General features: G+C 38.0%; 1 protein-coding gene across 1 annotated transcript in view; it reads right to left on the reverse strand.

The window, feature by feature from the left end:
- ptprz1a (protein tyrosine phosphatase receptor type Z1a) overlaps nt 1-23,278 on the reverse strand; it is a 103,238-nt gene that overhangs the window by 45,185 nt on the left and 34,775 nt on the right. Inside the window, exons 3-12 of the mRNA XM_072386460.1 lie at nt 21,684-21,863; nt 17,612-17,763; nt 15,814-15,909; nt 13,885-13,951; nt 13,650-13,807; nt 10,204-10,354; nt 7,656-7,840; nt 3,495-3,621; nt 1,016-1,056; nt 115-916 (exon numbers count right to left, since the gene is read on the reverse strand). Coding sequence (XP_072242561.1) covers nt 115-916; nt 1,016-1,056; nt 3,495-3,621; nt 7,656-7,840; nt 10,204-10,354; nt 13,650-13,807; nt 13,885-13,951; nt 15,814-15,909; nt 17,612-17,763; nt 21,684-21,863 — 1,959 coding nt within the window. The remainder of the gene's footprint in view (nt 1-114; nt 917-1,015; nt 1,057-3,494; nt 3,622-7,655; nt 7,841-10,203; nt 10,355-13,649; nt 13,808-13,884; nt 13,952-15,813; nt 15,910-17,611; nt 17,764-21,683; nt 21,864-23,278) is intronic.

Below are 23,278 nucleotides of genomic sequence, written 5' to 3' on the forward strand. Positions count from 1 at the left end.
CTGGCCATGAGGAGGGAGGGTCATGCAAGCAGGTGGAGGGGGTGGCACTTGGGTCACGCAGAAGGGAGGAGGCAAAAGAGGAGAACGAAGAGGAGGAGACCGATATGTGCTCACCTTTGGACATCAACTGTGTTGCCTGCAAGAGAACGCTACTCAACAGAACAGAAATTGTGGTGGATGAAAGATGAGGCATGCTGGGACTTGTGACGCTAGGTAGGACAGTTTCACTTGAGACTGAATGTTGAGTAGCCTGAAACTCTGGAAGACTTATGGGTCCAGTGAAAATATTTCCATCAGTGGTGGGGTCTTTGTTAACAGGTTGCACCATGCCATAGTCAGTCTTAGCGTGGTTGAGGGATGATGATGATGTCATGCTGTTTATGTCCTCGCTATGAGATGCCGCTGTGGTTGTTATGGTGACATATTCAGAAATACTACTGACACCTTTTGCCGTTGTACTAGAAACTGTAGGAGTGATGGTGTTAATGCCATCTTTTGCTTTTTCAGATGAGCAATTTGGACTTATGCCTCCATCAATACCATCTGTCTTTACACTAATGTGTAAAAGAGCAGTAGTTAAGGGTCCCTTGGTTGTTGTTGTGAAATAAAAGGGAGTGCTGCTACTGTCATCAGCACTCCGTATGGTTTCTGGTGACTTAGTGACCTCTGGTGGCTGTGGGGGTGTACTTTGGTATAATGTCTTTTCAGAGTGGCTCAGTGCTTGACCAAATTCCATGAATCTGTGAGAAGTAATTGGATCAGTGGTGGTTCTTCCTTGACCCAACTCAGGTAGGGGCAGGGATAAAAATGGCGATGCAGAAGTTGTGCTCGTCAGCGAGTTAGAAGAACTCAAATTCAAATCATAATTCACGGTCTGGTCTAGGTCATTCCAAGACAGATCAGGTTCATAGTTGTCCTGTTGGTGAAAATAGTAGTTTATAGGCAGTGAGAAGTAACTGCAACAGTTAAATAAACCAATGAAATGATGTGAACATTTTCAAAAAGGCTTTTTTACCTCATCATCAAATTCATTTGAATCTGGATACAGTGTATTTTCTGAAAAGACGAACATGTTACATTATTTGCATAAAGTAATTAAAAACACAAACTAAAATAACTTTTACAAAACTCACATAACACAATTAAAAGAGGAGTTTCTGTTATTTCTTTCATTAAAAAAAGCAATGACATGAAAAGGGATAAAACAATTTGAAAACACTGTGATGAAAACATTACAGAGATAAACAAAGACAGAGATGTAAAGATGCAGGGATGTAAAACCCTGACGAAATGTATCAGAATTAATTTTAAGATAAAATTTGTTTAATGGTTTCAAACTTGAAAACTTACTATGAAATCTGAATGCACATATATTTCTGATAATGGAGTTGTAAATTTACAATGGGAACAAAAAGGAGAAACAGAAAAGGCTGTTTATGCCATCTTAAGTAATATGCTATTTTTTCATAAGGACATTACCGAGTATTGACAACACTTTCATGCAAGTAAGCATTTTCATGCATGGATTCCCCCAAGGATATTAACCTTTGAACAACAAGCACCTAATATTTTTTCTCTCAAACTTAATTTCCTGGTTTATCTAACCAGATGACCAGAAAAAAGAAATTTGAAGTGAAACTCTAACTGGCTAAACTTACTGGTATTCAAACATCTGTAATATTGTGACTTTGTTTTATAACAAAGGAATACAATATTGGTTGTAAAACAAAGTCACAATATTACTGACCAGACAGTTTGACTGAGCTCACACTCACAGCACACAATGGGCATTTCGAAGTGACAGGTGTGCAGGTGGTGGTCTTGCAAATCTTACCTGTCTGGGGCTAAATGACACATCATGGAGACCAGGTGAGACTGGTCTGTGAAGCATGAGGTGAAGGTTTAAAACTTTAATGAACTGTGAAAGACTCACATTTTGGGTGAATGAAAACTTTAATCAATTAAAAGGAAAACTTTGTGAGGGATATATATATATATATATATATATATATGATATCAAAAAGAAACAACCCTTAAACTGAGTAATAAACGATGAATAAGCTTCATTATTTCATTCTCCATTTACACTTTATTTGATTCAGGGTCACATAGGGTTAGAGTCTATCCCATCTTCCATAGTGCAAGAGGCAAGGTACACCTTGGCAGGTATGTTTATGGTATAAGCTTTTTTTCTATACAATAAATACAATATGTTTATATATATGGAATACATTTTTTATCAGACTATTTCTGCCTATGACCGTGTCAACAAGCAAGAGCTTTTTCAGATATTATCATAGTATCCTCATCTTGTTATCTCAGCAAACACTGTAAAATCACAACTAAAAATACATTAATTCAAGCAAATCTGAATTTTGTAGATTACTACACATTAAACAGAAGCTGGCACTGACATAGGATGCTAGGAGTTTCTTTACTTTGTAACAAGAAATATTAGTTAATTTAATAAGAAATTCAGCTGATACACAAAATCACTATGACTGTAATTCTAATTCCTGCTAACACAAAAACCTACACATATTCAAACATTCCCTTTCTGTGAGAGGCAGACAGAGCAGATGCCACGTAAAGCAAGCAAAGCAAAGATGACCATGTGGCACAAAGGAAAATGACAGAACATACTAAACACGCTCTTAGTCACATCTTAAAAACATAAAAGTAAAGAGAAAGCACATGTGAGGACAGATCTGAGCACACTTAGACATGAAACAAATATATGTATATACAACTTTATGCTTTATGCTATACACTTTGGACCTTAACAAACAGTCTGTGCACTGCACTGGATCAATGTCTTTATATATGGCATACATTTAAAAAAATATCAGAGTTTTAAACTTAAAATTAAAATCTTTAGATCCATGTTCTTAGTTTGTGTATTAAAGTTTTTCAAGCAAAACTTAATTTGTGTCAGGAAAAAGATAAACTTAAATTAAATGAAATTAAAAATAATAATGATTTTTGAATAACGAAGTCGAAATCATGAGATGTAAATATAAACAAATATTTTCATCTAAATTGCATGACGCAACAAACCAAAAATTTTAAATGGCGAGAGGTGCTAAAAAACAAGAACAAAACAAACAAAAAAAACAAACAAGAATTTTAAATTACATTAAATTAATTGATACATTTAAAAATAAATAAGTAAATAATTCAATTTAGACACATCAAGAAAAAATTCTAAGCCAATAGAAATGGTCTAGATCAAAATCTGGACCAGAGTCAAGGTTCACTTAATGTGTGATAGAAAAGCAAATGTTAATCATGATTTAATATGAACATGTATATCGTATGTCATTTTACTTTTTTTAAATCACAATATTTTATCTTAATTAGTTATTTCTTGTTGGGAATGTGCCTCCATAAATTAAAGTCTTAGTCTCTTCTGGTTCTTAAGTCTTATTTTAAAAAGCTAGAAAACATTTCAGGTTTAATGTAGACTGCTTGGTGTCAGACAGGACTGCTCTTACCAGGGTTGTTGATGGGCATGACAACAGTCAGTAAGTCGCTCACACGTCCATAAAGACCATTGATGCAGATGGCCACAATTTGAATCTCATAGCTGGTGTTTGCCAACAGGTTATCAAGTATTGCCCCCTGGTGGTAACACAATTAATTACAATCAGTTTTAAAACAAATTTTTGTTCCAACAATCATTTGCATAATTTGATTTCCATGAAAACAATGACAGGATTGACATGACAACATAGTGGAATACAAGTAGGCTATTTATTGGCATATTATTGTGTTGTATTAAATTGAACAATCTTAAAAGTATTCTAAAATACAAAATAATTGTGTTTTGTGAACAGTGCCACAGTGATGCAGTGATACCTAAGAGATAATGACATGCTTGAAATGCAGCCACTTTTTTAATAAACAAAATACATTTTAAATATGCTCTTTGATGAAAATAATATTTGAAAAGTCAAACATTTAACTACAACTGTCAACAGAATTTGAAAAAGTAATAACTATTTGCAGCTAAGATGTACAATTGAGAAACTCAGTCAGATCGTATTTCCCTGTGATACCACTGACAGATGGGACGCGAGTCACTGTAGTGTCCAGTCTGCCGTGGAACCAAGAGAAGAGTAGCTTGTGTTGTGCACCTCCATCTTAGAAATGCACATTTAAATGATAAATGGACTGTACTTGTATCACGTTTTTTTTAGTCTGACAACTTTAAGCGCTTTTACACTAGATGCCGCATTAGCCAATTCACTCAAACACTTAGTCTTAGTCCATATAGGCTACACAGTGCTTTCTTCTATGCATTCCCAATTGAATACAGTCACAATTAAACGGCATTCCAACATAAAAATAATTACCCCCTTACCTTGTATTCATTAATAAATTAACTGATATTGGGACTGCAATTATTCTTGTGATGTATTGTTTGTAAGTCATCTACATATTCGAAGCAAGAATGGCCACAATGATTTTGGTGTGTTCTTGTACTTTCTGTATGCACGAGGTCGAAAAATGAGGAGTCCATGGTTTCAATGGGTTTTCTTTGGAACAAATGGAGTGCACTGTGTGTTTAAAACCATTTTTGAGGGTCTAAACTTGGTTTTAAGGTCAAGGTTTGTTGGGTTTGTGTAAGGTGTGGGTGAGAATTTTCCAGATAAACTCCCCCTGCACTTGATAGCTGACCCAGCGTTTGATGTGGAGATTAAAAGTGTGCGGTCACTCGAGTTCAGGTCAAAACCTTGTGTATATGATACTTGTATGTTATGTATGGTGGGGGGAACGACTCAGGAGGCCGTGGGTACATTCCAAATGTTGTGAAATATGCTGTGTAAGGTGCTTGATCACTCCAACATCACGTCAGTGATAGACCAGAGGTCCGTTTCACAAAGCAGGTTTAGTGGAAACTCTGAGTTTATTAACCCTGAATTGAAGGAAACTGAGTTTTCCATTTCACAAAGGGAGGTAACTTAAACCAGAGAAAGAGGGGTAACTCTAGCCTGTTTCAGAGGGAGAGGTAACTTAAACTCTCGGTTAGTTACTGTAGTAACAGACTCTATGAACATAACCTGGTCGGGACCAGGTTTTTCTCAATAAACCTTGAGTTTCTCTGTCTCCGCCCTCTTTCAGCCACACACCCCATTTGATTTCCTCATTCATTCAGTCAGCAGCTGACTTTTAGTGTAGCCTAGTTCTTCTAGTTCTAGAAGTCCATTAGACACAGTGGGAGGCGACTTTTTTCACGAACACGGAATGTCCTTTTGACAACGATCCCATGGATGAAGGTACAGCATTACTGCGCAGAAAATTGAATATTCGTCGGGAGACGGTTATCAGACCACGCATAGATGTTTTAGCATTTCCAGACAATTATCTTTTTGAGCGGCACCGTTTCACATCACAGTCCATCTTTTACATGACAACCGTAGTCATGCTCTCACATCCCAGCAGATTGTGTGTTGCACTGCGTTTCTTTGCAAATGGAAGTTTTTTGTACAATCTCAGAGATACAAAGCACTTGAGCAAGGAAACTGTATGCAGGGAGGTCAGAGACAGCATATGCAATAATCACTTTAGAGTTTAAGTCACCATCATCACCACCACCACCACAGCAGTCAAATAAAGAGATAATACAAATTTAATTTGGTCTTCTTTATTTCCTACAAATACAAGAGCTAGTTCAATGTTCCAATAGTAAACATAATTAACATAATTCATCTGTGACCATGCACTCACCTCTAACTTGTGCTCCAGTATTTCAATTTCCATATCTGTCTTCCTAATCTGGAGGTCCAAATAGAGCATTTCTTTATCATTTTTAAAAAAAATTTCAGCAGGTGAATTTTATAAACCTCTTTTACTGTCACCTGGGAATACATAAGGAGGACATAAAAAGTAACCCTAACCAATAAAAAGCACATGAATCCACAGAATTAACCTCTGGTGTTTACTGAACATCTCACTGAGTCAATCTGTGCAGTGGAAGTTGAGGGACCCTCCTGCTGCTGCCCAGCCATGCTCTGTTAAAAAGGATGAGAATGTGTTAATACTTCGGTGTAGGCTAAATGTCACTCTATGTTCCACCAGAATGTTAAGAAATGTTAATGGGAAGAGAACTATCAATAACATATGAAGATGTTACCTCTATAGGCCTTTCTGGATCCCCCTCTGTAAAGGCAGCAGACACAGTTTCCTCATCCTCTTCATCCCAGATGAGTGGTATGTTTCAGTGTACTTAAACTACCATTTGGTAAAATATTGTATTGCATACTTACAGTTATGAGGTCTGTTTTGGCGTGAGGGGGCTTCACCAGGCAGATAGCACCATCAAAATCTGTTGGGACTAAATAAATAAAGACATATTTGTATGAATACGCTTAAAAAAGATATCTATAGGCCTGTTACATTGTATAAAGGCACTTGTGTCTTTGGGGGTGGACTCAGAGGATGAGTTCCCTCCAGGGATTCCCTCAGCCACTGGCCTTCCAATATTCTGGTTTAGGGCCAGCTCCTCTGCCTCTGTTAGAGGTGGTGGTGCTGGGCCACCACCCGTTTTACGGGCATCTGCCTTCTTTCTGTTGGCTGAGTAGAAGTCTGTGTTAGTTTAAATTGGCTTAATTATTTAACAGAAGATAAAATAGATGAGAAGAAATTTATGTGTGAAAACAGCATTATGTTGGGGGTAAAACAACTGCGCAGCCAAATAGCCACTTTATATTCACTTTCCAGTGTAAAACATGATCAAAATGAGGTGCCTACATGCCAAGGTCTGACCTGTTTGAACAATGTTTTTATATTTCATCTTAAGCTGCTGCCAAGTTGCACCTAAATGAAATAAATGAATAGGCTACCATTCAAGCAGTTTTCTCCTGTAATATATGTGATTGCAAAGGACTACATTTAAACTTACACACTGACCCAAGCAGCAATGTTCTCCCACGCCGTCTCCCTCTCTTTCGCAGCTGCAGCGGTGTTGCACTTCTTTCTAAAAACGCGTTGAATCTCGCTGTATGAGCGCATTAAGATTTCCATTCGAGGTTGATGACAAACGTAGCCCTCCTCTTCCCCGTTGCCGTGATGACTCGTCGAATCGGGACTCCGTCGATGCTGGCTTTTTATAGTTGTGGTGCACGCGCTTAACTCCAGGTGAAACTACTCAGAGCAGACTTAACTAACTCAAATCAGCGTTTCTGGAACCGGAAACTCAGAGTTTTCTATCTCAGAGTAGATCAACTCAGAGTTTAGGATTAGACTCAAGAGTTTGTTGAACCTGCTTTGTGAAACGGACCCCATGTATGCAAGTTGGTGCTTTGTTGTCACGTACCATGTCGAGCACTCAGGGAAGAAGAGTGGAGGGGAAATAGGTGTGGTTGTGTATGGTTTGCTGTGTTGGCGTCATCTACTGTGGGTACATTGGGGTATCAGTGAACTACCTCTGTGGTGATGAATAGACTGGAATGGGCCAGGGGAGAGGACATCCCAGGAAAAGAAAGGGGAGCCAGGGACCATTTGTTATAGTGAGGCTTGTGGTCCTTGGTTCATTTGTGTATGTTTGGTGTTTTGGTGTCAGAAAAAGTTGTGAGTTGCAACGGTATTTAGAGCCTGAAAATTTGCCCTGTCAGTGCCCTGTTGTTAATATGATGAAATTGTGAATATCTCACCACATCCTGATCTCCATCAGTCAGGTATTCAGACCGGACAGACTTTTCTGCATTGACCAGTCGGTAGTTGACAGAGTACTTCTCAATGCTGGCGTCATACACTGCCCGTGGCCGCTCCCATGTCACCAGCAGGCTGCTGAGATTGTAGGGCACTGCCTGGATGTTTTCTGGCTCTGAACTGCAGACTGACACAAACCACATATCACTGCAAACCAAGATGCTATAGATACACGAGTTGTTGTGACCAACAGGACTCAAAGTATCTCAGAGCAGATGTCTGTAATTGTTAAAGCTTGTGTGCATAGTGTCTTTTTATGGACTGCATACTGCTATATGTTATAAATGAGAATCACAACCCGAACACCTACAGTGCTGTATTATTTTAAAATTTTTACATTCATGGTCAGTACAACTCTTTGGCAAAATCCTGAGTTTGACTGCAGGCTGCTTTTTATTCCATTATTACAATAATAACCATTTTATATGGATTCAGGAAGACTGGCAGCAAATGTTACTGGAGATAAAAAAGGAATAAGCAAAAATAAAGAATAATCAAATTAAATGTAAAATTACCATTGAAGATTTGGGACACTTCAGTGAAATACAGTCCCTGTATTGAATTTTATTTCATTGTATATATGTATATATATATATACATACATATATATATATACAGAATATATTTCTTGTTAAAAGTTAAAGGTATCAAAAAGAAACACCACAGTCAAAGTTCAATAAAGATATTTTCTCAAATACATGAATCATTTTATCTGACAATCAAAATTTCAAAATCAATCAAAAATAATTATTTTTGCCATTATAAGAATGTACCATATATACCAATTACAAAGAAATACTACAAATAACAGAAGTTAAATAAGCCTGAAGAGGGTATTAAAATATTTCCTCTGTGCACATGACAGGCATTCAGATGTCTGGGTTGAGGATCAGTGACAATACATCCAAACACTGGCAAATTTTCTCCTGTACACAGCTGAACTCAAAACTCTGCTCTCAGTGCTCTCTTACTTCATAGGATCATAGAACACCACATGTGATACTGTGAATGAAAATAGTACTGACCTTGCATGTACAAACCAAATAGGGTTAAAATGGAAGAGATAATATATGTAGGTGAAAAAAGCTTTTACCACTAGAGGGCAGACTCAGGCAGGAGAAGAAATTAATTCAAAGCACTCTGACAAGAATCATCTCATTTCACAGAGCAGCTGACTACCACTAAAACAGTTGCCCCGCTGTCATTTTTCTGATCATTTTGGTGTTCCTTCCTATGGAGTATCAAAGTGTTCTACATAAATGAAGGGATCAAAAAGTTTTAAAATACTATTGGAAATGTATCTATGTTGCATTTGATGGCATCTGAGCAGCTTTGGCTCAAGTATGTTCAAAAACTAATATATCCATTATGATCCGTTAAGAGTTTGAAGGAGCCATCATTTCACTAATTCTATCCTAGATCACTACGATAGTTTAGCATGGACTTTTAGATTTTAGTTTACACTGTATGATGTTTGAATTGGTTGCTTAATTTGTTTTTTTTTCTGAGTTAGCTCAGCTGAAGCTATTCCAGGCCCTTGGCTGACAAAGGGGTGGGGCAGGCCTATATGCTGGACCATACCACAACTCGATATCATGGGCGGGCGTTGTGTGTGTTAGCTTTAGTTAGGTTTTTAGTGTGCTTTTGTGGGCTGATCAGCCACCATTTAAGTTTCCCTTTTGTCTCACTTTAGGAAGGTCAGTTTGTTTGAGTTAGTGTCTTGTTTTGTTACCAGTTATTTTGTGTAAACTTTGGTTACTTTGACCGCCGTTATGGGCCCATTTTCTTGTTGTTACTTTGTATACTTTGAGTTTGATTACTTTTGGATTAAATAAAACATCCTTTTTTTTTACTTTAACATGTGTCTTGTTGTCCTTTCACTGCTCGGTCCATCACAAAATATATATAGATATATATGTAGAAAGGGTGCATGTAGCTTGAAACATATTGTTTTGATTTGTCTATAAGACTCGAAACAGGCAGTTCATTTACCTTTTAAAATGCTTTTCTAGCACATCCTCGAATTGAGATGTGGGGAAATTTGATGCCAGTTTTGACACCTTTGACTATTTCTCATGTCCCTAAAACCATTCCTGAATTATCTGTTGGGATGTTGATGCCAACAGCATTATCGGATGGAGCTAGGCTCTTTCATCAGAATAATGCACTGTGGGTTTTCTTCCAACAGAACATTATCCGGTTCTAACATGTTCTAACATGCAACTGCTTTTAACAGCTCTCTCACACAGTGCCATTCATAGCAAGCGGGAATAAACTGTGGTCTAAAATCATGTTATCATAATCAGAATTTTTTCAATAATTCAACAATTTATTCTACAGTGGCTCTTCTGTGGGATTGGACCATATGCCCAGTATATTCTACCACTTGACAGATGCAATTGTAATGATGTAATCAATTTTATTTATTTAACTTTTCACTTATTTTTATGATGTTGTGGACTGGCGTAAAAGCAAAGTTAGGGTATACACCTGGAGTCAGGACCTCCTCGATGCCTGTGTAGGAGGAAAACACCTGACCCATGAACTGCCCCTGCTGTTCCCTGTAGTTATTCTGCAGGTAGTCCATCAGCATAACATATCCAGCTTGCTGCATTGTCATCACATCACAGAACATCTCCAGCTGCAACACAGGGACCATAGTAACACAATAACAAAACAATGCCAGAAATATACCCATAAGAACAGTTGTTGAATAGTTGTTTAATTATTTCAGTCTTTTGATAAGCTCAATTCAGAGGAGTTTTAAATCAATAGGCTAATGAGCAGCACAAAAGACATATCCCTTTTTTCTATAAAAAAACAAAAAAAACAACCAAAATTGATTTGAGAAAAAACACAGAATTGTGTCTGTCAAAAACAAATAAATATAACCAAGTGAATAGCTTTTAGTGTATGTTCTACCAAACTGAAGTAACCTGCAAATCATGAAAAACACATTTAAATATCTTTGGGAATGAAGACGCTATACATAATCCTGAAATCAGTCCTTTAACCTCAATTTTGGGCTGAATTCTAGACCTGTAACTGATGAGTCACGGCCCTCTGGTTACTGATCAATCATTCCCTTAATCATCAAGAACCGAACCTAAAGCAGAGCCAAAGTTTTGGACAGTTAGGGAAGTTGTTCAAATCATGACTTCAAATTATTAAGATCTGTCAGCCTGAACTGTGATGGAATGCAAATTGGGGCATGTCACAGAGCTTTGTAGAAACACAGAAATGGCTAATATACATGGTGTGAGAGTAAAATGCAGACTAACAATCGGTCTCTAACATTTATCTGTGATCGCTAACTCCTCCTTTTGACAAAGTAATCTATTTGTTCTGCTCAGAAAAGATGTAACCTATTCAGGTTATAGTACACATTTTTCAGCGAATCGGACATTGAAAGTAAATTGAAAGCAAATCTAAAACTAGTGTCTCAGATGATAAATTATCCTTAATTAACCTTATATGTATATATATATATATATATATATATACATATATAAATAAAATAACTCTTTACTCCTGAACATACCAAAACCAAAGAGCTGGTGGTGGACTTCAGGAGATCTAAAACTGTTGTCTGCTGGGGGAGTTGCACTACAGACAAAAACTGTAGGTACCTGGATAAACTGGTGAAAAAGGCCAGTTCTGTTGTAGGCAGAAGACTGGACTCTCTCAGTGCTGTGGTGGAGCAACGAATGAGGAGGAAATTATATTCTGTTTTGGAGAATAATAAACATCCTTTTCAGAGCATCCTGGCATGACAGAGAAGCAGCTGCAGGACTGAGAGGTTCAGGAGGTCTTTTGTTCCCACAGCCATAAGGCTTTTTAATAGTGACTGCTGACGTGTACTTCTCAAATGTATTTATTCAGTCATTGATTATTATTAATCAATAACATAACATAACATAACATAACATAACATAAATTTGTCCAGGCGGATTAAAAAAAAAAACCCATTGAGGATCCATAAAATTTTTAAAAACATCTTGGAACGGTGATCGTTTTCGATTTACCTAAATTAAAAGATACATATTTTCTTGAAAGTAAAGCAGGGCAGGCCTGTGTGAGAGCTCCTCTTTTGTCATAGCAATGTATTCAAAGAGAGTAAAAAAATAAAATGTCTGGACCACAGCAGGCATTATGCTAGAACCTTATTGTTCAAATCCTTTTGTGTCTGAGTTTTCACATCTGTGTCCATATGTATTTCCATGTGTTCCCACAGTTTAAATACCGTTGAGACCTTTTGTATATCAGTTTTGTTCGTTCTAATGACTGCCTTTGTATGGCTGTCACTCATGCTCAGCCTAAGGGAAGTCTCACTCACAAACACACAACAGGTCTATTGACAGCCTGCTCTCTTTTTGCCTCTCCCTGAATGTTTTTCAAACTGTGGTATGATAATTCCTCCTTTCAGCTCATTGAAAACATTTCTGAAAGGTTGTGTACAGACACTGCTTTCACTTGTCTTTTCATCTTTAACAGAAATTCTGAACCTAGTTGCTTATAGCTTTCCTTATCTGTTAATGGATCATACTTCTCCTCACAGCAAGCCATTGGTATAGTTCAAATTTAGTAAAAGTCAAATTGGAGAGAGTTAAAACTTTACTTCACATTGTTTAGGTATTTAATCCTTGTGATGTTTTGTTTTATTCTCTCGCTGTGATTTCTTTAATGTGGTCACAAAAAGTTAAAAAGAAAATTTCACAAGCTTTGTGGGTAAGATATTTTGGCCAGCACCTTGCTTGAAATGGAGAGAAACTCAGAATTGTCACAATCTGCATCTTGTCACAATCTACGATTTTCATTTCCTCACCTTCCTCAGTCGCTCTTCTCCCTAGTCATCAGCTCCACTTCTTTCACCTGTGCCCACCTGTCCTCACCTGTACCTTGTCACCTTGCTCACCTCTTCCTGCTCTAGAGGGGGCGCAAGGGTAAAAGTAATACCACTATCTTCACTGTTGACCGTTGTTCTAAAATGGTTAATTTCATCCCTCTGCCTCAGCTTCTGTAAGTCAAGGAGACAGCTGACATGCACCTGCATCATGTCTTCTGGATCCATGGACTTACCCGCAACGTTATTTCTGACAAAGGTCCCCAGTTCATGGCCAAGTTCTGGTCTGAATTTTGTAGGCTGTTGGGAATCTCTGTCAGCTTATCGTCTGGATTTCACCCTCAGACCAATGGCCATAAAGAGGTTGAACCAAGAGCTGGGGACTGACCTTCAACTTCTGTGCTCCCGAGAGCCCTCCTCATAGTCCTGGAATGTGGAATATGCTCATAACTCCTTGCCATCGACTGCCACAGGGTTATCTCCATTTCTGGTGGTCTATGAATATTAGCCTCCTGAGCTCCAGGAGAAGTAATCCTCTACTCAAGCCGCCTCCTGGTGTTGTCACCTGGCCTGGAGGAGAGCTTGTTCTGCTCTGCTAAAATCTTTCTGTCTACAAGAGATGTGCTAACAAGTGACGTTCTCCTGCGTGCCGCCCAGGTCAATGGGTTTGGCTCTCTTCCTCAAACAGTTCTCTTTTAGGGGGGGGGGACCTGACTTGACATGACATGACAAACAAGAACTTGAGTACTGAAGATCAGTGACGGCGAAGAGCTGACAAATTCTATGAACAAACCTGGGAGATTAAATACTGTGGGGAGAGTGATTGGTGACAAGGTACAGCTGAGGATAGGTGGGCACAGGTGAAAGGAGTGGAGCAGAAGAGAGACTGAGGAAATGACAAAACACAGATTGTGACAAGAATAATCTATTTGTCTTGATTTCTGAATCATGTGCTTACCCCTAGAACTGGCTCTGCATATATCCTCTAAAGCAAATTAAACACTATACAGTGGGTTATGTTGTACACATATATATATATATTTTTTTTTTTCTTTAAATGTAGATTTAAATAAAAACGCACTTAATTTCTTACCTGTCTGTCAGATATAGCCACTGTGTTCTTGAATACAATCCACTCAACAGTCTCACTGCAGGGTGGTGTAGTCAGGGAGCCATTATAAATGAAGTATTTCGCAGTAGAGTTTGGTAGGAGACCTTGCAGAGTAAAGGGTAAAACCTCTGTATTCTTTCCTGGACAGTAAATGAGAAAATTTAAACCAAGACAAGAGGAAAAACAAGCGCAGACCTAGTAAAAGAAACAGCTGTACCATATCTGCTCACGATGTTGATGCTGTTTATGATCGCAGCATAGTTCATATTGTCTTCAGAGCTTGTCTGTGAAAATGAAAATCATAGTTACTAACATATAAAGACAAAGAATTAAGTCAGTGGTTTAGAAATGGCCATCTTTAGATAGGCATACTCTAACAGCAGGGTTCATTTATCCCATTATTGAATTAACAGGTATGTTAATTTTTTTTTTTTTTGCTCAGTTTGCTTGGAAAATATTGTAGTTTTCAGGCGTTACGACTGAGGCTAAATAATAATTTAGACTGTAGTATAGGAAAAAAAAAGGCACTTTTTATTATACTGCTTTTAGAGCACAGTATGACACAGTGTCAGACTTTAATGCCAAATCCAAAACAGCAGAGTAGGTGTTAATCAGCAAAAACCGGTTCAGCTAAACACAAGTACAACTCTTTGTGTGGTTTCTGACACACAGTTTATGGTGCTGTATTGTTGATTTCACAATTAGGAAAGAAAGAGCAAAAGCAAAGAAAGGGAACCTATGACACATAAATTATTTTACATTTGTTCACACCAGCCACTTTAAAACATCAATCACCACTTTTGTATTAACTGGTTCTTTCTGCACTCAAACACCAGCTTGTAGTACTCATACAAACAGAGTCTGCAGCTTCACATGAGACGTTTCTCTGAGTTTTGTTCCAACTTGGCCTCCACTACTTTGAACATACCAATGCATAGCCTGAGGCTACTTCACTGCAGACACCTGACTGTAGAGAGAAGTATTCATGAAACTCCATACATACCCTGACAAGTGAAGTGAAAGCATAGACAGGAGCACAGAATTGACTCTGAGCCAATCTTACAAGTCTAAACATGATACAACACATTTCCAACGTCACTATATTCACTAAATTATAATACCACCATTATCGTCTCTTTGAAATTATCATGGGAACCTTTTTGTTCTATTAAGTGTTTTATTTGAGAAAACACATCAGTGACATCAGAACCAACTCTTAAAAAAGAGCAAAAGTGACAACTTTAAATGCATAAAGAAATAAATTAAAATAATGAAAATGTGCACTTTCTATAGAATATTAAGAAGAGAAAGAAACAAATTTGAGACTGGTCAGTACAGTCAATCAAGACTACTGTTAATTCATGGGAAGTAGGTGTTGTCTTTTTAAGGTTTTGTGGCTATTTGATCATTTATATGTTAAAAACCTTTTGTGTGCGAGTTCTCACATGGCTGATCCTGGATTCACTTCCTGTACAGTGGTGGTTAGCTTAAAACAAAATAGAAACTTTTGATACTCATTTCAGTTGCAAAATGGCCTTACACATTTCACCTATTAATGGGCCTGCAGTTTATATGTTTAATAAGGCCACATGATAATGCGTTTAGAGTCAGTTTGCGTATCTGTACTTAAAATGAATTAACACTATGGCACATTAAGAAGTTCAGCTCTAGTTGTTGAGGAATGTATTGGTGAATTTAACAATTTTGTCAGGACAGTAAATCAAGTTTAGCTAAACTATAAACGTTTTCTCCAGCACAAATAAGGTCATCCACAAGTGCAAGTTAAGTTTGATTAAAACCAAATTTTACCTCCCATACTTAACTGTTGGTCTGGCTCATGATAACAGGGAGTTCTGGGTCAGGGTGACCTTATGTAAGATGAATGCCATTAAAAGAGGTCAAGAATATATTTTCTTATTAAAATTCCTCTAAGAGGCTGCAAAGACTGTCAGAATGAATCAGTACTATTGACAGTACAAATTTATTACTTCAAAAATAGAGGGAACTTCTGAGATTTCCAGCAGTTTTTTTTTGTTTTGTTTTTTTAACAGAAAATGCTTAAAAATGAAGTGTCACCAAAAACAACAAGCCTAGAAAGCGATCTCAGTGTTGCAAGGAAATCATATGCTTTATAGTGGGAACCTACCTCAAACAGTACCGCAAGCGCTGTGATTCTGCCTCTGGCCTTGATGGTTTCATCTAAAGAGTCAAACCGATGTGGTTCAAAACAGTAAATCTGCATCTATGGAAGAAAGTAAAAAATTGTTGAAAGCAATATGTGCAGTTATGACTTACACTGATAATTTCTAAGAGTTGTCAAATGTCATCATGAAGCAGGAATGTAAACTGTTTTTTTAAAATTCTACTTATTTCACAACAATCTGTGCTACCTCAATGAATCATCTAAATTTTAAGTTTTTAGGATTTACTTTACATAGCTGCCAATGGTTAAAAGGTTGATCCCATTGAAACCAAATTTTCAATGTTTTCTGGTTTAACTACAGAATCAAAATTACATATATATATAAAAAAGAGAGCTATACACATATTGTAGTATTTGCAAATTGAAGGAGCTGTTCTGTAATCCTGTAATTTTTTTCGATGAGCTTTCCATCCACAAATAAGATGTGTTTAAGATTTCCTTTTATTGTAAAATTCTCCTGACGGTGCAGTCATCAGAGCTGGAGTGTGCACCTTATCCACTGTCAGCATTTTAAAAGCGGAAGTTATGGCGCTGCAAGGAATGAGTTATCCGCTAGTACTTTTTAGAACGTGGTACCTTGTTTTTGCTTATGATAGGTCTTCAAGACGGTGTCTTTTTGGTTATGGTGGACAAACTGACCCTTTTCAGATTCCCCAGAGACCCAGCAATCTTGTGGATGTGTTTTTTTTTTTTTCCTAGCCAGCAGGAATTTGTTTGCTATACTTCACGGACACCAATTTTATTAGCAAGGCCCAGTACAGCGCTGCCTTTGCGGGTAGATTGAGGCTACATGTTGAGGCTGTTCCAGCATTACAAGTACACAAGTCTGAAACGTGGTGAGTGTTGTGTCGGCATCAGAGGTATGAAAGGAATTGCACGAGTGCAGGTACAGAGCATATTTATCAGACAAAGATGTCCTGCTATAATTTTCGCTATTAAGATTTGTCATGTTGCTCACTTTAATATTTGAGATCCGAATCTCTCCTAAACACTTGTGTGGCTTGAATTCATGTGTTGACATGCTTGAAAATGTAGTGTGCTTCTCAAAGTTTTTTCTTGTATATGAGTCATCCAGGCTTTTCACCTGGAAACTGGTGTAATGTGCGTTGTCAATGTCATCCCTTTCCCTGCTTCCTTGGTAAACCTCGAGGAATTTGACCAATCAGAAAAAACTTTAGACAGATTCTCTTGTTCCTCAGGAGGAGGCTTCCCTCATGAGAAAGCTCATTCTAAACTAATCAGGGAAGCTGCTAGCCGAACTGCAAAAAAAAAAAAAAAAAGTAGAAGAATTCCATATTTGCCAGCGTGATTGTCTTTTTTCCCACAATAGGATGGTTAACCAACCAGACATTGTAGTGGTCGACAAACTACAGAAGAAGGCAGTAGTGATAGATGTAGAAATTCCAAGTGACTGCAATGTTAAGACAAACGGAACACGAGACGCTTGACACCATGGGCTGAAGGAGGAAGTTGATAAGACGCAGGAATGATACTAGTGGTACCAGTGATAATTGGAGCACTTGGGGCAGTGACCCCACAAACTAGGAGAATGGCTCCAGCAGATCTGACAAGTCACATTTTTAATTATACAATCAAAGATGATTATATAAATCAAGGAGGTAGATAGTTATGCCATGTTTTCCCTTTTACACTTTTACATAACATACTGTTTGGACCTAGTGTATGAAACATTTATATGACACATTCCTGAGCCTAACACTAATCACATAAGTAGGCTCACCTCTAAAGGATATTTAACTCCATCCAGACTATGTTCTGAGCCCACTGATGAAGCATTGCAGCGCCCCCAGTGGAATATGATACGCCCCACCTTGAACTTTGACCTGAGACTCCCTCCACTGACATAGAACTCTCCATCCACATTGACAGCCACTGACAACAGAAATAACACAGACATTATTAGCATATAAGCAAGTGTGAAGCTTAACATTACAATTTATGTTGCAAATACAAAGCTACATTCAATGAGAAACTGTCATTTAAAGTTTTATCTTAAAATGTTCTTATTTACCAACTCTCATTGAAATGTTAGATTATTAAGGTACACATGATTAAAATATTAGAGCTTGAACACTATATGATATTCAAGCAAAATCTTTAAAAGGACAACAAAGACTGAATAAACAGGGAGATCCTCTCCAGGCAGTGTTTTAGAGAGCAGGGTTAACAAACTCTAGATTTAAACCTGACCTCTTAGTTGATTAACTCTGTCAAACTTTGAGGTTTTTGTTTCAGAACGGGTGATAACAGTTAGTTCATACAACTGCAGAGATGACGAAGATGCTTAAGAGATGGCCCTCAGTGGCCCTCAGTGGCAGACCCATGGGTGAAGGCATTCCTGGCGGAAGCCCCTCTGATACAGGCACGCCCCAGAAGTTCTTACATAAGTCATTTATATGAACGATGTATGTGCATTTGTCCAGTGTTGGCTCAGTGACAACCATCCATCAAAATTGCTTCATAATCTATCGTAAAGTACAGATGAGTACAATCTGATAAATTTCATTACTTCATTTGCATACATTTGAAAGATTGTGATATTTAAAAACCTGCCCACGGTTGTAAAAACTATATTCAAAATGTGCAGACCACTTTTGTTTATAGAAATTGACTGTAATCAATTAATTATGACAATTAAAGACAATTAATTATGGTGTAATCTGTCTTGAGCCTCCCATAACAGACACCTATACAACGGTAAGTACTCGACTCAAGATTTTTCTTATTTTTTTTTCATTGTTGTTGTGTAAATGTAAAAGTTCATTTTCACTACCACCAGGGTTTCTACTTTAAAACAAAAAGTATCCAAGTGATGCAATATTGATGTACCTTGGTAAAACTTTCAAACCTTTTTTTCACAGAGCAATTCCAAAAATTGCCAAAATGAGCCAACTGCATCCACAGCGCAGCTTACCGCTGTATTCAGTATTAGTATATGAACTTCTTTTTATTATTCTTTTTATTTCTTTTTATTTTATTATCTTATTATTATTAAGAAAATGTCTTTGGCTACAGGTGTCTATTTCTTAAATGGATATTATAGTGGGATACTTTTTGTAAGCTGTCTGCCAGGGGTTTTCTGAATGTTGAACTTCTTTCAACACAAAATATCAAAATTCTATATTGCATATTCACTTACAGGAAATGAGTGACAACAGGAAAATAAAGAAGACTTTATTACATATTGCATTTCTGACAGCTTTCCTATCTGTTGCATCCATAGGACCCCAGTCATCCAGTAGTTAACCATCGAACTCCTCTACAATATTGAGTATACAGTTTAAACGTTAACTTGCAATATGAGTAAAAGGGATATTGCTTAAAAATGAAAGGATTTAGCTGTGCTCTGTAAATTCATCACAAGCAAGTCTCACACTCAGTGTGGATTAACAAAGAATTCTGGAGTCATGCAAGGACCCAGGCCATTTTGCCAGCACATTGCTGATAATATAGCCTGTATCACATATGATCTTCACAGTCCATTACAGTAATTAGCTGCAGTAGATGAGTACTGTGAAGTAGGCCAATAATTCAATGCAGTAAGCTGGTAGAAGCTTACCTGGTAGAAGTACACCTACCTGCACATTAATACTGTGGAATGACTTCCTATTTACTGTCTCCTTCATTTACTGAAGCAACCTTTATGGGACTATGCATTCCATCTATGCAGAGGGTACAGGTTTGCTGAATTTGAACAGGTAGAATAGTTAGTTTCTATGTTTGCATGGTATAACAATGCAAAAAGTGTAGCTGTATTTGGTCTAGTCTTAACATACATACTGTTAATTACTTGAAATCTTAAAGCATAATACTAAAAGACATTTTGCTTGCAATTCTGTGGAATTCTTCCTTGTTGATTTTACAACATCTGTGACCATGAAACACTACAAATGTGTAGAGAAAACCTTTGAGCGCAGAGTAACATTTCTGACACTGTAATTCTGCTAATAGGACTAGGTGCTTCAATCCCAAACGATTTTGCACAGCACTTATCTCGTATGGAGAAGTGTTTTGGGGTGTTTAAATGGGAATAGAGGCTAGAAGAGAAGAGATCAATCACTCAGAAGTGAGCAGAAGGGCAGAACTAGAAAAAAGATATGTGATTTTCTGCATATGTATGAGTGACAGTCTGTTGTAAACCTACATTGTGCTCATTTGTTTGCTGATTCACAGTGTTAAGCGTTACGACTGTCCATCAAAAATCTTTATTTGGTGCATGCTGGCCAACCATCAACAATTGTAACCAACAACTTTTTCCTGTCGCAACATGTGACTGAATTTATCTGTGTGTAAATTTTTGAAAGGTGAGGTGAGGTGATTCTTTGTGTGTACTTTTGCTCAAAAGTTACTTTTAAGCCTTAGCTTTCTGCATATCACATAACATATATAAGAAATGCATAACAGGGTCTCAATCCTGTCCAATTTGAAACTGGTAACTATTCTTTACATCAGGACACCGTTTGAGTAAAGGTCCTATTTTCAGCATCTAAGTGAGAGACTGCCATTAATCAGGAGGTAAATAATAGAAAAAAGAAAAGGGATGGCTAATTAAATTGACTAAGCCTAGACTGATGTTTTCAGTAACAATTTTAAGCCTTCTGAATCATTAAAATTTCTAAATAACATTGATCCAGTGCGTTTCTGGACAAATCCCAAAACTATGTCAAAGCCATGCAATCATTCAGAGGTAATACTGGTAAAGCTGTGTGTTGTGATTTTCACAAAGACCAGCATACTAACATCAAATTACTAACATGGTGATGTTAAAAAAGTGTAATGACTATTATGTAAGACACATCAGAGAGTCATAAATCGGACAAATTAAATAATTTTACCTGATGTTGGTTTCGAATACCATAAATGAATGAAAATCGAGAAATGCCTGTGAGCTAGTTCAGGCAGGCAATTTGAGCTGCTCTGCTGCCTCCCGTGTGATCTGTCTCACACTCTACATGCCGCTGATCAAATACACCCCTCCAATATGGGCAGTCTATTTAAGCTGCAAAGTTCTCTGCCTCGTGCTTACTGCCGTGGCTGCTCTTTAACACTGCATACTGCCTGTTTTTCAGACCCTCCACCACCCTAGCATCCACCTGTAGGCTCCAGCGCAAAGTAAGAAAGGGGAAAACATATTATAGTCATCAGTCCAAAATCTAATTGAGAAAAGCATGCACAAGAAGTGATGAGGCCGGAACCTAGACATCAAACTCAAATCATATACTTAAATATAAGTTTATGAACATTAACATGTGAGTTGTCTTACTGAACTAATTTCATGGTTAAATATCTAAGATCTGTGAAGAGATTTTACTTCAACAAACTGTGACCCAATAACTGTGCTATAATAAGGGATCTTCAGAGTGGAAAAATAAATATACTACAATTTACCATACCACACATGGTTGAATACTCATAATGGTGTGATAGTGGGGAGGTTGTTACTCAGGTTTAAGAGTAGTCTTCTGTCAATCTGATTGACTTTGAGCCCCAGCTCCCTTGGACCATATGCTTAAGTGTCCTTGAACAAGACACTGAACCCCAAAGTTTGAACCTGAAGTTTCGTCCAATCAGTGTGCTTATGACAGAGAAAAAACTGTGTGATTACCCATTAATGTTAAAGTGCATCGTAAAGTCAACAAGACTGGAAAAGCGCTATATAAATTCAGTCCATTTACAGTTTATCTGAAGAAGAAAATGTATTATTGCTAAGTTAATCAGAGACTTTTTTCACAGTGTAGCTTGCAGTGAATTTACACAATGGCTAATGTTTCAGATTGTGTAGCCACCTTTACCTGTCTTGCCATCATTCTTTATTATTGTCCTGTTGGTTGTCAGACTCTCCCAACCATCAAATCTCAGCTTCTGGTACTGCAGCTTCACCTGGGCCAGGCTCTCTTCAATGTTGATAGGTGACTGCTTGGCATTACTGCAGGATGGAAATTTCTTGGCCCAGTTGTTTTGGTTTAATGTTCCTTGATGGAATACATGAAAAGTGTTTAAATGACCTTGTGGCCATGCAAACCTCTCAAAAGCTGTAAGGATAAGGAACTAGCCAATTAAATATGACCTGTCCAACCATCCATAGGAACCTGATGACAGTCAGTTTGTCAGTATGGAGAGGCAACCCAGTTTACTGTTTACAGGTAAGGAAGCTTGTAGCTTAACTGTAATCACTGGCAGAAAACAGCATATGAAAATTGACTAGTGTACCGTATTTTGCACACTATGAGGCGCACATGATTATAAGGCGTACGTATTACCTAATGTTCTCTGATTGGTTTATCGCTGCCAGCACACGTAGTGTATGTATTACGTCCCTGTGTCAGCGGGAAATGGTCCGACGGTCAAGGACAACATCGTCAGTCGTTTTTACCCTTATAAACTTATAAACTGCACATCGGTCTGCATCACCCATCTCAGACTGAAGAACAGGCCCTCACTGGGACATGGGCAAAAGCATTCATGATGACACGTGTCAATCGCTAAGTACGAGCTCCATACAATCTTCTGCCCCATTCAGAGTGAATGGCTGGGATCCGCCTGACCCTGGATTCACACCGAACGCAAAGCGAGTGACGGAAGTGGCCAGTTGCCATTCTTTTCCAATGTATGAGAGCGAAGAGGTGCAGCAAAAGTGAACGTGGCACGAAGGAAGAGCGGTGAGTGATGCGGAGGGGTCTTAATGCCCCGATGAATGCCCGGCGCTCCCCCGCGGTAAATTCAAAATGCCGGTATCCATGACAGATTTTGGAATTGAAATTGAAATTTAAGGCTTTTAGGTGCGCCTTATGGTGCGGAAAATACGGTATGTTGAATTGACCTATTTGACCCACTCAATAAATTTGACATAAAGTAGAAATGTTCTGTCAGTCCTATAGACAGGTAACCTGCAGGGAATGCCAAGCTATGACCAAAACCACAATGTTAATTTTTATTCTCTATTCATGATTCAGTTTGCATGTGGGACTAATAAATGTGAAACAAATGCTCAAAAACAATACTATTAAGATTTGACATCAGACATCAAGTGTATGAATTGCCTGCTTGCACGTATTGCCCTGGCCACACACCCTCCATCATTCTCCCCTGGTGCTTAAGTGCAGGGTCTCCTGGTGGGTGATCATTTCCCCCATCTTCTACAGTAGAGCATTCGGGCTTATGTTGCAAAACACACTCCCTGCGGTCAAACTACCCCTTGCTATCCGCTGGATCAGCACACTCTAGGCGGCCCACTCAACAGTGCTCAACAGACTTGACTTGCATGGAGACTGGGGTGCAGGGTTCCCGTCCTATGACAAACGGTACCAGCCCGCTCCTCTAAACCTTTAGTGCAAGGCAAAAAATTTACCGATTAAAACCTATTAAACTGATAAATTATAGTAATATG

This window comes from Leuresthes tenuis, unplaced genomic scaffold (assembly GCF_036924035.1).
Source record: "Leuresthes tenuis unplaced genomic scaffold, fLeuTen1.0.hap1 SCAF_5, whole genome shotgun sequence".
Lineage (NCBI taxonomy): Eukaryota > Metazoa > Chordata > Actinopteri > Atheriniformes > Atherinopsidae > Leuresthes > Leuresthes tenuis.